This window comes from Lissotriton vulgaris, chromosome 11 (assembly GCF_964263255.1).
Source record: "Lissotriton vulgaris chromosome 11, aLisVul1.2, whole genome shotgun sequence".
NCBI classification, from domain to species: domain Eukaryota; kingdom Metazoa; phylum Chordata; class Amphibia; order Caudata; family Salamandridae; genus Lissotriton; species Lissotriton vulgaris.
The window spans coordinates 209,690,521-209,707,019 of NC_141699.1; the positions used below are offsets into that span (position 1 = coordinate 209,690,521).

General features: G+C 45.8%; 1 protein-coding gene across 3 annotated transcripts in view; it reads right to left on the bottom strand.

The window, feature by feature from the left end:
* The window catches only part of TRPV4 (transient receptor potential cation channel subfamily V member 4), a 619,663-nt gene that overhangs the window by 491,135 nt on the left and 112,029 nt on the right, over positions 1-16,499 (bottom strand). Inside the window, exon 1 of one of the 3 annotated variants that reach the window (XM_086943117.1) lies at positions 89-228. The exons of the other annotated variants lie outside the window; for them this stretch is intronic. Within the exon in view, the coding sequence (XP_086799243.1) occupies positions 89-126 (38 nt within the window). The 5' untranslated portion in view covers positions 127-228. Of the gene's footprint in view, positions 1-88; positions 229-16,499 lie in introns of those variants that run through there. 3 annotated transcript variants of the gene reach the window in all.

Sequence of the window (16,499 nt, forward strand, 5' to 3'; positions counted from 1 at the left end):
GACCCCTGAATATAACTCGGAGTGCATATTGGCTCAATTGCATGCTGGATAAAGCGAAAATACAAGTTACGCGGGGGTTTTTACTTACCCATGCTTATGTGCGCGCCGTGCTTCAGCAAAAGCCATTTGTGAGACAACTCCGGAGGGCTGGGAGTCCGGACACCTGGTGAACGTGGATTCTGGTACGTGGGGGCACGCACATGGTTTTCAAAGGAGCTTCATACCCAAGAAAGGCGGGTTAAAAAAGCCGGGCTACAATCCAGAAAAAAACACGCCGGAGTCCCATCATTTCTACAGCAGGTTGAGAACTAAAAGTGCAGGACAAATGTTTTTTTGTTTAGGGACTTCCTACAAGCTGCTCTGGCCTCTCCCCTCCCACGCCCCCACCCGGGTCTACTAACACAGACAACGCAGCTGGGATGTGCATTTGACAAGTGTTCCAAAAACACCTGAGGGGCTCGCCCAGGTTCGCATTCTTATTCAAGCCCAGTGCTTTAAGTGGAATAAAAACTAATTGTCTCTAAATGCGCAAGGCCAAAGAATCGTGACCGTGAGTCCGTTGCAAGGGTATGCCTATGTAAATAAGGGCGTGGCTTAAATAAAGTGAATCTAGAATCCTATCTCACAAATTCCAGAAGTAAGCATGCTGCCTGACAGGAAGGTGCAAGGACACCCTGGCGCCGCCCATAATAAAAACGCAATAAGGCTGAACGAAATATACTCCCAGCGATCAGTCATTTGAGCAAGAGTCTGATTCACATTTCGCTCTTTCCTTTTGAGACTCATTATTCCCCTCCCCACCCGATGCAGGACCCAGAATGGACCCAGTGTCACCTGCTCCTGTAGCTACAAACATTGTCAGACTGCCCGCAGGGTCCATGGCTCACCACTTCCCAAAGCAGTGCGCATGTAGAAAGAGAGGCTGAAAACGCACACATTATGAATGATTAAGGCTCCCAGTTTTCCGAACAATGTCTTTTCTGTCTGCATTTATTTTAAAAACCGGGAAAATATTGTGTCTCCTCAAAAACATTTCAACCTCTATCTAGTCTCAATCAACGTCATCCCATTCCACCTGAAACCCCTCAACCGCACCTTGAACCAACCTTACTTCAACCGTACCTCTCTCCAACCCTCACCTAAACTCCACCTCCTCAACCTAGCTTCACCTCATCTCAGTCACCTCAAACTCATCTTAACTCAAGGTCACCTAAAACTCGCCCATCTTTGCTCCTCCTCTACTCCCTTGTCCTAACTGCCCCCCCACCCCCATTTCAACCAGTTTCTCCCACCACACCAAATTGCTCTGTATCTAGGGTCTACTATGACATTTACAAAGGCTTAGCTCCAGCAGAGGTGTTTGGGGTGTTACACCCCACTAAAAATGTATCCTGTAGTAAATAGTTGATTGTAAGTGCTTTCAGTCAGGTAATGCCAAGTCTCTGTTGGATTTCACTGGGAATTTGTACATGCCCACACTGACAAAAACACACAATCTCTCACCTACGTTTTTAGAAAATGTTGATTCATTTGAAAAATATTGTATCTTAAGTACCCCTAACGAGACGCCCCCTCAATGTTTCCCGTGCCCCTTCAAACCCCTCATGTCCTGCTTCTCATGTGATGTGTTTTAACAAGATGTCCTAGCATGATTGCTGGAAAATCTGCAGCTCACACACTCCCAATCATACTGACCAAGCTACGCGCCTGGACATTTTACCCACTAGCCAATGCTTCTTTTGGGTAAAAACTCACACATTTTCTTGCTCAACTCGATTTTGACACAGGCCATTTTATTTGTTACAATATGGAGGATAACTGTAATGTTTCAAAACAACAAATTAACAGGGAGAGCCATATCCACAGTGTCTGTGTCAAGATTAGTAACAGTTTTAAAAGTGGAGTGTAATACAGTTGTTAAAGTGGAGAACAACATGCTGGTCCTCATACATGGCAACAACAACATGATAACAACTAAGCAGATCTGTGATGTCAATGAAAGGCTGTATCACATGTGTGATACCACTATTTCATGAGTTTGAATATCAGTGCTGCTCTTGGTGTCTTCAAAACCCGACAGACCGCTCTAGTTCTGACTTCCAGATTGTACATAATACATCATAACTGGTCTCAAGAGGCGAACAAACCATGCAAGAAATGGCTTCAAGAACTTGAAACAGTAAATCAGAGGTTTCTCTAGAACTGAACACAACAGCTCAGTCAAGGCCTTTTACACAAATTTCCCTTCTTAAGTACGATTGTAGGAAGACCTTTTACTAAAGCTCAAGAAAACTTAATTTTTATACTGATTCTCTTGGCAAGAAGGGAAATTTGTGTAAAATGGATAACTCCGGTGCCCCCCACTCATAATGAATGGCTGGCTTCAGTTTTGAAAGTGTTTAACCTAGACAGAAATAAGAAAAATGCTTCTAAAAAATACAGATTCTGGGACTTGTGGGAAGAATATCATAAGAGGTGAATTTAAGGGAGAGGTATATATTATATATGTTGTGCACATAACATGGAGGTATCATTTCTGGATTTCCCATTTCTTCTCTGTATAAAGTCCAATGATTACGCTATCGCAACAATGTCGAGGAAGGATTGCAAGAGTAGCAAATATGGCTAGCTCAACCTACTACGATACAACAATCCTCCTCCTTATAAGTGTATGGACGTAAGGGGTCTCTTTTCTCTGGGGAGCCACGAAATTGAGAAAGGTCCCTGAAAACTCCTTACTATTAACTGTTGCGTAATGAGGACTAAAAAAAAAAAAAAAAAAAACAGCTCAGTCAAGGCCTTCAGAACTAGATAAAATACAACGATGTGGCTGCTAAAACCCGACACATAAAATATGGCAGAGGTGGCTTCCAGTTTGGAATAAGAACATGCCAGATGTGGCCTGGAGAAGTAGGAATGAAGTTCTAGGTGAGGAATCTCCAACCTTTTCTGTCTTAAGAGCTACTTATGTTCAATGAAAATCATCCCAAACTCCTAATGCTAGTGTTGTAATAGTGATCACATCAGACATTACATTAGTGGACACCATATACCATATCGAAGATTGCCAGCACAGATCACCTCCGTGCATCAGACATTTTTGCCAGCAGTATGTAAAAAAGCCTTCGTTAATGTGGAATGCCTGTACATGGATACTGCATAATAGTCATAGCTGCAATGTCCCAGATACTAAGGTAATAATATTAGTAGTAAGTCTCCCCAACGCTGCTTGATTTTTCACTCAAATACCAGTTTTAAATATATTTTGGAAATTCAACCACTTTTTCTCCAGAGATCAGCTTATGAGTTCTGAAAAACACATTTTCATCTCAAATACGCAGTTTGCAGCTTGAGTATACATATGTTAATTCAAACGTGCAAACCTTTCTAATTTAGTAGACTGGACTGCACTCAGGAGAGCTACTTCGTCCTGAACGGCCGCTCCCCCACGCTCCCTCACGCTCCCTCACGCTCCCTGACTCCTGCTAACTGCAGCGCCCAGAGCCCACAGCTGAAGCTGCTCTCGAAGCGTGACTCACCTGCATTGCTAACTCCAGATTGGTATCGTAGCTCCGCTTCAGAAATTGCGCGCTGAGCATTATTAACTATTCAGTTTGCAGCGAGTTCTAACTGTGTATTGTTGTCTGTGTTAACGCTCTGTGACCGCAGCATTATTAAACTGTTAGCGCTATCACCTGGTGCCCTTAGAGAGCGCGCTGCTGATTCTGGCTGTGCTTGAAAGAATTGCTGGTATTGTTTTCTAAGTTTCGATTTGAGGCCCCACCACCATCTTGTGTGTTGTGCTTTCCCCTGACACGCCTCCCCGAGACCGCCTCCCAGGTGCCCCTCCCACCCACGAACAGAGGGTTCCCGTCCTCCCAAGCCAGATTGTGACCGCCTGGACCTCGTCCTGAACGGCCGCTCCCCCACGCTCCCTCACGCTCACTGACTCCTGCTAACTGCAGCGCCCAGAGCCCACAGCTGAAGCTGCTCTCGAAGCGTGACTCACCTGCATTGCTAACTCCAGATTGGTATCGTAGCTCCGCTTCAGAAATTGCGCGCTGAGCATTATTAACTATTTAGTTTGCAGCGAGTTCTAACTGTGTATTGTTGTCTGTGTTAACGCTCTGTGACCGCAGCATTATTAAACTGTTAGCGCTATCACCTAGTGCCCTTAGAGAGCGCGCTGCTGATTCTGGCTGTGCTTGAAAGAATTGCTGGTATTGTTTTCTAAGTTTCGATTTGAGGCCCCACCACCATCTTGTGTGTTGTGCTTTCCCCTGACACGCCTCCCCGAGACCGCCTCCCAGCTGGCCCTCCCACGCTCCGCCCCCCTCCACTCCCCATTTATGTCAGATGTCCACACGCGCAGCGTCCACGCGCTGCGGCCGCGCCGAAGGTGCGCCAAAGGTAAGCCCGTCTACGCCTGTACCGCGCCCAGCGCCAGACCCCCTGGTCCACGTAATGCCCACCCCTCCCGCATTACTTACGACGCCACCACCCTCCTAGCCCTTAACCCCGGCCGTTCCCCCAACTGCGTCCAAGCCGCTCCCGGACACACCCATGGACCCTTTTCCTGCAACTCCTGCAAGTTCGACGGCACCAAGAACAACTCCTCATCTACGAACACACAACAGATATCCGACCCCAACCACCTACAATGCATCCTGCTCAACACCCGCTCGGTCCACAGGCACGCCATCGACCTCTGGAATCTACTAGACACCATCTCTCCGGACGTCGCCTTCCTAACAGAAACATGGATGAACGCCACATCAGCCCCAGACATCACCATTGCCATCCCGGAAGGCTATAAGATCATTCCCAAGGACCGTACCGGCCACACAGGAGGAGGCATCGCTATCGTCCATAAGAAATCCATCCGCATCTCAACCAGCTCAGACGTCAATCTCGCCAACACTGAACACCTTCACTTCCAGATCCACATCGACCCCAAGACCACACTAAGAGGCACCCTCCTTTACAGGCCACCAGGACCCCGCGCACAATTTAGTGAAGACATCACGGACTTCATCACTCCACACGCGCTCCCCTCCGAGGATTACATCCTTTTGGGAGATCTCAACTTTCACCTCGAAAAGAACAACGACCGCAATACCACCACCCTTTTGGACAACCTTGCCAACCTCGGACTTAAACAACTTGTCACTACCCCCACTCACATCGCAGGTCACACACTCGACCCTATCTTCACCTCCAGCAAACATGTCTCCTTCAGCCACACCACAGCTCTCCTTTGGACTGACCACAGCTGCGTTCACTTTACCTACAACAAGCCCACATCCAACAACCACCCCCAACCCACTCTGCAAAGAAACTGGAACAAAATCACCATCGACCAGATCTCCTCATCGCTTCTTCAAAATCCCCCAGCCCACTCCTCAAACCCCGACCAAGCAGCCACCAACCTCACCCAATGGTTATCCAACAGCGCCGACTTCCTAGCACCACTGAAAAAACGACAAATCAAACTAGGCAGCAAGAAGGCCTCCTGGTTCAACGATGATCTTAAGAAATCCAAGAAACTCTGTCGCTCCCTTGAGAAGGCCTGGAAAAAAGACCCAACTACCATCACCAAGGACGCCTTCAAAAACGCCACCCGCATACACCACCAATTGATCCGAAATGTCAAGAAAGCCGCTTTCAAGGACCGACTAGATAACAACACCCACAACAGCAAGGAACTATTCAACATCGTCAAGGAATTTACCAACCCCTCAGCCAACTCCAACGACATCACCCCCTCTCAAGCCCTCTGCGACTCCCTAGCCTCATTCTTCCACAACAAAATTGCAGACATCCACAACAGCTTCGACAACCGACCCGAAGACCAACCCACCCAACCCCCTGCAGGACCCCCACCCCCCCTGAACATCCTCAATGACTGGAAGCCAATCTCCACTGAGGACACCATCTGTCTGATGAACTCTATCCACTCAGGATCCCCCACAGACCCATGCCCTCACCACATCTTTAACAAAGCAGACTCCATTATAGCACCGCACCTCCGAGACGTCATCAACTGCTCCCTCAACTCCGCAACCTTCCCGGAAAGCTGGAAACATGCCGAACTCAGCGCCCTCCTGAAGAAACCCACAGCTGACCCCACTGAACTCAAAAACTACCGCCCTATCTCACTCCTTCCATTCCCGGCCAAAGTCATCGAGAAAGCGGTCAACAACCAGCTCGCCGCATTCCTCGAAACCAACAAATCCCTCGACTCCTCACAGTCCGGCTTCCGAGCCAAGCACAGCACTGAAACCGCCCTCATCGCAGCAACAGACGACATTAGAACTCTACTGGACAATGGAGACACAGTCGCCCTCATCCTCCTCGACCTCTCCGCAGCCTTCGACACGGTCTGTCATAGCACCCTTTTACAACGCCTCAGAAACGTCGGAATCCAAGGAAAAGCACTGGAATGGATCACCTCGTTCCTCACCAGAAGAACCCAGAGAGTCTGCCTTCCACCATTCAAGTCAGAGGCCACTGAAGTCATCTGCGGCGTACCACAAGGATCTTCACTCAGCCCCACCCTCTTCAACATATACATGAGCCCCCTCGTGGTCATCGCACGCCAACACAACCTCAACATCATCTCCTACGCCGACGACACTCAACTGATCCTCTCACTCACCAAAGACCCGAACACTGCCAAAACCAACCTGCATGAAGGAATGAAAGAAGTAGCCGAATGGATGAAGCACAGCCGTCTGAAACTGAACTCAGACAAAACAGAAGTCCTCATCCTAGGCACCTCCCCCTCCGCCTGGGACGACTCTTGGTGGCCAGAGGCCCTTGGAAAAGCACCCATCCCGACGGACCACGCACGGAACCTGGGCGTCATCCTGGATTCCTCGCTCTCGATGAACAGGCAAGTCAACGCCGTTTCTTCATCTTGCTTCAACATTCTTCGCATGCTCAAAAAAACATTTCGCTGGATCCCCACCGAAACTAGAAAAACGGTCACCCACGCTCTGGTCACAAGCCGACTGGACTACGGAAACACCCTTTACGCCGGTACCACCGCAAAACTCCAGAAAAAACTCCAACGCATCCAGAACGCTTCAGCCAGGCTCGTTTTAGACATCCCGCGTAAAGAACACATCTCTGGTCACCTGAAAAACCTCCACTGGCTCCCCGTCAATAAGAGGATTACTTTCCGGCTCCTAACCCACGCACACAAAGCACTCTACGAAATCGGACCCGAATGCCTCAACACACGACTGTCCTTCTACACCCCCTCCCGCCAGCTACGATCCTCCAACCAAGCCCTTGCCACTGTACCTCGCATCAACAAAACCACCATGGGAGGTAGATCCTTCTCCTACCTGGCAGCTAAAACCTGGAACTCACTTCCCACTCACCTTCGCCTTACTCAGAACCACCTAGCATTCAGAAAGCAACTTAAAACGTGGATATTCGACAAGTAATTCCCCACCCTTCTTCAAGCGCCTTGAGACCGTAGCGCGCTATATAAATTTATTGACTTGACTTGACTCAAGACCTACCAGTAGCCCTCAAGCTACTTGTTTGTAAAGCCCGCTCTAGCTGCAGCATACAAAATTACACACAAGACAACCATATCATTTAATTAGAACACACATTGACAAAGCAAACAGGTTTAGCCTATGCAAGAGCTACTGGCTTTGTCAATGTATTTTAGCCTTGTTGCACAGCAGCCCAGATGCTGTACGATATGGCTAAATATTAGAAAAATAAGTACTATGACACAACCGCACTGGCTGCGTCATAGCGCTTGTTTTTCTGGCAAGAGGGAGGGGTCAAGCAAAAAAGATGGGAAGGGGAAGCAGAGACACCCCAGGTGCTAAGATGCAGCCAGTGCAGGCCGAGTAATCGCGTTTTTTCGACCAGGAAGGGGGGGGGGGTAGCAAAAATGATGGGAGGAGGGGGTAGGCAAGCAACAACAACGACAAGGGAGCAAACAACAACAATTGGAGGGTAAACAGCAATGATGGGAGGGTGAAGAGGGGAGGCAAGCAACAATGACAGGGGTGGGTACAAGCAACAATGACAGGAAGGCAAGCAACAATGGCGCGAGGGGGACAAACAACAACAAGAGTAGGAAGACGGGAGCAAACAAGGATGATGAAGAGACAATGACAATGGGGGATGCAACGAGAAAAAAAGTACCTCAATTCAAGGTGCGAGCAGTTGAAGGGCACTAATAAAGCAGCATTTAATCAGTATATGGGCCATGCTCCAGGAAAGGGACAAATGCATGAAAAGAAAGTGAAAAAAGCATGCGTTGACCATTGAGAAGCCAGGTAATGAGACTGAAGTCAAAGAATGGTAAGCAAAGGGCGGGCTCCAGGCCCCTTTTACATAACAAAACATCTCGCAAGCCTGCACTGTCTCAGGCATCTCTGATAACCCATTAGAACCATAGGCTTGGGTCCCTCTTTACAATGGAATATCTGTGTAAGAACTTAAATGGGAAACACATGAAATGTAAGACAACATGGAATTTGCCGTTCAGTGAAATGTGTTGCGAGATTTTGAAAACCGTATATCCACCGAGTTGAATAGCGATTAGTTTGCTCCAATAAGGATGATGCACCTGATGCTTTCACGGAAGAGGCTCAAAGACAGTAAGTAATAGGGTAATGTTTCATGTTTTTCTTTTGCTGGGGTTCTCTCTATTATATTGAGAAGACAGTAAAATTCACCATGGTCTCAGGTAAAGTCTCGAAGCTGGTTTATTAGACCATGCTGGTGGAGAGGGGCTTGGGAGTCAATGTTTTCTATTAGGTTTTGTGAAACCTCAAAGAAGCACGTGGTTTATATTTCCTTTATTGTGGTTTCTTATGCTTTCTTCAAAATCAATAACAAGACGGACAAAAAATAGATACAGTGCATGGGAATATAAACAGATTACATAATGCTCCAGAGGAGCTCTACAAGGCTGGATACAAAACTCCTGCTTGGCAGTTTGGGCTGGTCTGTTCCCATGAGGCACAGGGTCAAGACTGATTTGCACATGGTCATGTCTGAACTGGGGAGGCGAAGTGAGCTAGAGAATGATGATGGATTCAACCCAGATCTGTGACTGGGCGGGAGTGTCTGAAAAGTTGCAGTGCTCTGTACATCATCTCCTTGTGTTTGCCCTAGAACTGGATTCAACACACTTCATGCGGCCTCCAAAGATGACATACTCTTGGCGGGACACTGAAAACGTAAACACAATAGTCTGGATAAGGCGTACAGAAATTGACACTCTACTCCAGATGACGTCTTGTCAGTGATGTATTTGCTGCACAGGTGTAACACGTCCTTCTTTTCTGCTGTTTTTTCTTTTCCTCACTTTTTCTTTATGGCTATAAACATAGCTTCTTTCTGTGCACTGCCCTTTTGTATGTTCTCTGCCTCGGCCCTTGGCCTTACCTCTAATGGACAAATGAGATCCTTTTGCATCTTTACTGTAGTTTGGCTGCTATATGAGCGGAGTTTATTATCCACACAGGTTTAACTTGCAAGATGGATTTCAAACTTCTCTTTTCCATAGTTTTGTCAGATTCTACAATTGTCTTTTCTTTTTCCAACCCCATTGAGTCTGTAAGTGGACTGTTAATTGTGTTGCAATATGCCTTTATAACCAGAAAGGGGTTATAGCAGCCACGGCCCGTGAAGGGAGTTACGGTGGGGCAGACAGGCGGGGTGGGGGGGGGGGGTGATAAACACCAGAATATGGATGATTGCAGGTAAGTAAACAATTACATTAATAAAAACGAATTTCGTAGCGCGCCCTGCATCACATTTTTTTTGCGATGCAGGGCATGGAACGAAATTCGTTTTATTAATTTAATTGTTTACTTACCTGCAATCATCCATATTTCGGTGTTTATCAACTGTGGAAAGAAAAATGAAGTACCTTCTCGCCGTACAATGAATTTGTACCGTGGGATTTTCACCCCCGCCAACATCCTTGGCTCCTTTCCTTTAGAATTCTCAATTCATCCCATGTAGGAAAAATATCTTTTTAAAGTTGGCCACCATCAGATTCTGGTTGAAGCACTCTTCTTTCTTGGAACTGCAGAGTAAACCTTAACTTCATCAATGGGGGTGAGGGGGTGCAGTGATGTGCCAAAGTAATGTCTTTATTTCTTAGTCCTGCCTCTAAACCTAACACCTTGATCAGTGTTTCCCAAACTGTGGGTCTTGAACCACGTGTTGGTAGCAATATGGTTTTTGGTTGGTTGTGAAAGTCCAAGCAATAAATAAAGATGTATTACAAAAAATCTGTTTTATCCTGTCACATTTGCTGCCCTTCAATGACCGAGGTCAAATGTCACGCTTTGTCTTGCGGCTTATGTTTTTTAACTTGGTGATTGGTGTTTGCAAAGTCCACACACTTTGCAGTCAGAGAAAGAAAAGGAAAGAGATTATGCGACAATCTTGCTGTGGTGCAGAGAGCGTGAAAGGGAAGGCTGTATGTAGGGTGTCATATTTTGTAACACACAACAAACTGTATGAATACATTAAGCAATTAGGAACGCAATAATTAAGTGCATTATTTGTAATTCTGAAGTGTGAGGAAATTAAAGGTTTTAATAGGATCAAAGCATACGGTTTGCTGCGAACCAAGACGCTTTACTTGACCTCCCTCATGTCACTTAAGTTAGAAGGTTCGAGAAAGTTTGTCGTTCTAAAAATGTGGATCACGGTGGTTCTGAAAGTTTTGGAAGCACTGCCCTAGACATATGTTTAATGTGAGGTGGCTGAAACGTGCTATGGGAAATGTACTATGAAAGCTGTGTTGTATCTTCTCCACTAGGCAGAAATAAATGAACAAATATACTGGGAAGTTTGGGCCGGGTGCGAATCTTGTATTATCATGGTGCAAAAAATATTGTTCCTCGACGCTGTCTTTTTAAAGGGTGGAGTTCTAACATTACAAGCACTCATTAATCACTTGTCTTCATTTAGAAAAAAAACTGAATTTTGCATGAAAGAATAACGCAGGAAGCATGAACAACAGTAGACGTGTCCAAGTGTCTTTCCTATGTTTGCTGACAGATTTTATGTATACTCAAACCCTTCCAAATATCTGCTTGCTGCCCCAGGAAGGATGGGTTTGCAGCAGATAACACGAAACTGAGTCTGCCTAGGATTATGGAAATTAACCCTGTTGATATAAAGCAGTCAGGAAGTTAAACAATGCCATCAAGTAATAACGGAGCATCACATCATTCTATTCCCTCATCTCTGGGAGCAGGGCATCCAAGTTTTAAATATTTCTGATTACACGTAATTCCTTTTCAATTTCCTGCCTAACTTTTTCCATAGCCGATCCAAGTTTTTATAAAGTTATTGTTTCTATCAAGGAATGATTTGATGCCCTCCAGAGGTGGATAGCGAACTTTCAAACAGCCCGGCTGTCAATGTCCGCCCCATAGGTCACTGAGCTGAACCGCTAACTCTGGGCTCGCCTCAGATGTGGCTGAAAGTTGATACATTCACCCTGCTGCACCCCAAGTGAATTTTATATATATTTTTTTAAAAAGGGAACATTTTACATCAAATTTTTCAAAATATGTTTACCAAAATGTCACATGCAGTTATGAAGAGGAAGTCATAAAATATGAATCTACTTTAGTGTCTGGCACCGAATAGCGTATTTTTGTGTCTTTGTAGTAGAAAATTGTGTGCCCCAGAGAAGTACTGCTCGCACAACAGATATATATTTCTGACAAATAATTTCGCACCGTACAGGAAAAATTACATCAATATTTAAAAGCGTGCAAGAAAATGTAATCCCTATCAATGTCCACGTGCCAGCTAAAAGCCCATAATAGTTACTGTTCCGAAGAATGGCATATCATCAGGATTGCTGCTTTTTTATATGAAAGAGCACTGCCATCAGCTTCTGTATCTGTGATATTGAGTAGATATTTCTAGGCATCTCATAACTTTGGGCCATATGTATCATACTTCCGTTTTGCGAATTTTAATTAGCGAATCTTAAGGAATCGCTATTTAGAATTCGCAAAACGGTATGTATGTAGGTAATCTAGGAATTTTAGCGATTTCTTACTATTCCTTGTTTGCGAATTCGCAAATACGGAATACTTCCCATTCATTTCTATGGGCCAGGAGGCCCATAGGAATGAAGGGGAAATTTGCTAATCGCTATTTGCTAATCGCAAATTGTGCAAATTTTCAAGGGTGCAGGGGGTGTCTCGAGAACACCCTACTGCACCCCTGAAAATGACATGTGTGCGCATATGGCGCACATACATGCCCTAAGGGCATGCATGTGCGTCACATGCCACAATGAAAAATGCCAATTTGTGCTTATTGAAAAGGAATCGCAATTTACCACCAACTTTCAGTTGGTGGTAAATTGCGATTCCTTAAACCAAATTCGCAAGAGAAAAAAGCTTCTTACATAGCAATTAAGGAATCGCAAAATTGCGATTCCTTAAATGCTATGGCAAAATAAGGAATCGCAAATTTTTGCTATTCCTTATTTTGCTACTTTTTCATACATTGCAAATGTGCAAAAATGGCCGTTTCCGATTCGCAAAGGCCGAAATTCGGCGAATTTCGGCCTTTGCGAATCGAAAATAGCTTCATACATATGGCCCATAATGTTATACAAACCAGCCTGCAAGTGACTTCCTGTGGCACCTGGGCCAGTTAAGTTTACCGCTTGTGTCAGATATTAGCCGTTCAGTATCATCTCCGTGCTGCTGTGATGCCATCATATGCAGGTATTGCCACAGCATGCCAGGTGTTGCCATCACACGTCCTGTTAGTTTAGTTTTTGAAGAGATTACCACAGAAACTCACGAATACCCCAGGATATGGCACATGCTTATAAAGAGTCAATAAAACTATGCACTCAGGGAAGCAAGCTGGTGCAGCTCGAAGTCTTGGCTATCCAACCACACCAGTTTTCGAGATGCCGCCCACTCCCATAAAATCCCCTCAAGCAGCTTCAATTGTTTAGTTTCAAACTTTTAGGCTCAACCATGAGAAATTATCGTGGCAGTATTACCCTTTCTAATTGAAGGGGGTGGCATGGGAAATTTCCTTTCACATGGATCAGACAAGACGGAAGTCCTCATCCTGGGATCATCACCCTCCGCCTGGGACGACTCCTGGTGGCCCCCGGCCCTGGGCACCGCTCCCAAGCCAACGGACCACGCACGCAACCTGGGCTTCATCCTGGAGTCCTCCCTGTCGATGACCAGACAAGTCAACACTGTCTCATCTTCATGCTTCAACACCCTGCGCATGCTCCGCAAGATCTTCAGATGGATCCCCACTGAAACCAGGAAGACCGTTACCCAGGCCCTCGTCACCAGCCGACTGGACTACGGGAACACCCTCTACGCCGGAACCACAGCCAAACTTCAAAACAGACTCCAACGCATCCAGAACGCCTCCGCACGACTCATCCTGGACCACCTCCGACACAGCTACATCACCGGACACCTGAGAGACCTGCACTGGCTCCCCATCAGCAAGAGAATCCCGTTCAGACTCCTCACCCACGCACACAAGGCTCTCCACGACCTGGGCCCCAAGTACCTCAACGACCGCATGACCTTCTAAAAGCCCACCCGCCAGCTACGATCGACCAGCCACGCCCTCGCCACCGTACCACGCATCCGTAGAGCCACCGCCAGAGGAAAATCCTTCTCCTACCTGGCAGCCAAGACCTGGAACTCCCTCCCAACCCACCTTCAGCGAACCCAGGACCATCTCTCCTTCAGAAAGCAGCTCAAGACCTGGCTGTTCGAGCAGTAACATACCCCCTCCCCCAGCGCCTTGAGACCCTCCCGGGTGAGTAGCGCGCTTTATAAATGCCATGATTGATTGATTGATTGATTGATCACTAGGGAAATTGTTTCCGTGTGGCATTCGGTATGCAGTTATAACAGATAACAGAAAACAACTAAAACACAAATATCGAAAACATAAAGTTGAAATCCATCAGTTTTTAAACACGTCTTTTTTAAACTGAGTTTACTGAAATTTAAAAAGAAGGTTGATATTAGGCTTAGGTTCAAGCCTGAGGCTAAATATTAGTCTTAGGGTCAATGTAGGGTTTAGTTTTAGGGTTAGCAGCGCACTTAGGGCCTGATTCACAAAGGTAAATGTACACTTTTATGTAAATGTATTGGTTTTCAGTATTCACAAACTTCATGTGTCGTTTTGCACCTACGCACTCCCTCTCCTTATGTGTGCAGAGTTCGCTGTATCCGAAAACTCCATAATTGGGGCGGAGAACTCCGCACACAAGTATAGGGAGTGTGGAGTCAAAAAAACTCAGCACTGGTCGTGAATACTGTAAAGTAGTAAGCTTACATACAAGTGTACGTTTACTTTTGTGAATTAGACCCTAAGTGTCGTAGCTAAAGTTAGATTTAGAGTTAGCTTTAACTTTAGGCCCAGAGTTTGGGGTTAGACTTTTGCGTATTGTCATCATTAGGCCAAGGTTAACAGCCGTGCGTTAGTATTCGTCTTAGGAACAGGGCAAAGGCTGGGGCTACATTCATGTAGACTTTTTATTTTATGGTCCGGTTTAGGATTAGACATAGGATTAGGGATACAGTTTTGCTCATTTTTTTATAACACATTTCATTGATTTTGTCTCAGACATATCAGTCTTCAATATGTCAATACTTATACAATCCCAAAATTTAACATGATAGCACAACAAGTGCCATAGGGTGGACATTTTTTTACATCACCATAGACTATGACTCCACCATCACTCTGCCTATTACCCCACTCCCTCTCAGTTATCTATCTGCCATAGGTTCTGACTTCTTCATCCATGGTTTGTGATAGTATCACCCTCAGGTCTAAGAGGGCCCCCCTGTATTGGCGGGAAACAACTATTACAACTCATTCATTACAACACACTACTATTACAACGCAGTTATTACAACGCAAAATCCTTTACATTGCATGCCATTAAAAGGCAGCCATTACAACGCATGTCACTACAACGCATGTCATTACAACGTATACCACTACAATGCATTATAAGGTAAATAATGGGAAATAGTAATTTTGACCCCTACACTTCCAACACTTTACCCTACTGTTGCACTCACTGGAGTGGGAATAGCAATGTTTACCCCTACACTTACACTACTGTTGCCCTTAAAGTATTATGCATTGTAATGGGATGCGTTGTAATGGTATGCATTGTGATGGGATGCGTTGTAAGTGTAGTTTCTAAAAATGCGTTGTGATGGCATGCATTGTAATGGATGTTGCGATGTAAGAAGCACGTTGTAAAGGCATGCGTTGTAAAAGTTTGCATTGTAACGTGTCCTATTTGTATTGGCACCACTCAGACCATATTTTGTTTAGTTTCTCTGGGAAAGAATCTCTCAACTTATGCAGTGGTCCAGGCCTCTCTTTCCACCCTCCAGCGATGAGGGATCAACCCATTTCCATTCATTGGCAATGTCACTTTTCACCACGACCAACCCCAACCAGAGAAGCGCTGCTAGTGCAGTCTGTGTCAACAGTCACAGGTAGCAGGGCAAACCTGGGGTCCATGGGGATTCTCCACCCCAGCACTTGCTCTATGTACGCTAAAACTTCCTCCCAGGAGGGCACCAATCGCTTACATGTCCATAGTCCATACACTGTGCAGCCAGTCGCCTCTCAGAGCTTCACATCTCAGACAGGTGAGAGTTTCTGTCTATCCTTCCCATTGTGTTCTGTCTTTCCCATATATAGTATATTCTATGCAGATATTTCAGTTGGATGAGTCAGAACTGCGACGCAATGAGTGCCTCTCTAAGGATGGCCCACGCCTTCCTCCAGTTGTTATCTGACAACGGTCCAAAGTCACTGGTCCATGCCACTGTCAGGTGGAATGTGTCTTCTGGATTGTTTACTAATGAACTGCATGTATATGTTTGATATCTTGTGTGTCGTCAACTCGTCTAAAAAGTCCCTGGTCTCAGTGGGGCTGTAGTCAGGTAACTCCCCAAGGTCATTTATATAAGGTGTGAGAGCATGTAGGAGCTGTAGATATCTACAGAATTGCCTATGATGCAGGTCAGATTCTGATTGGAGATCTGTAAAGGACTTCATTGTCACTACGTGATGGGACATCACCCAACTTAGTAATACCTACGGTGTCCCAGGACTTAAAGCCCTGCAAAGCTACTACCTGTCTCAGTACAGTCCCAAACCAGAGGGGTGTCAATTTGGTCAAGGGCCCCGGCCATCCCATGGTCCTATTTGTATCTTTCTAGACAGGAGCATCCATTTAGTAGCCAAGGGAAGAGATTTTGGCGAGGCCTCCCCATATAGCAGCTGATTAAAAGTGATGTGTCTTTGAGAGACCACTTTTCTGATGTGCAGGGTCTCTTGAGGAGTCAAAAGGGAAAAACATGAAAAGAGGGTGTTCCCTTAAATGACAGAGATCAAAGTTCAACTCACATCAGCAGCTAACCCACACACCACAACGAAAATAAATT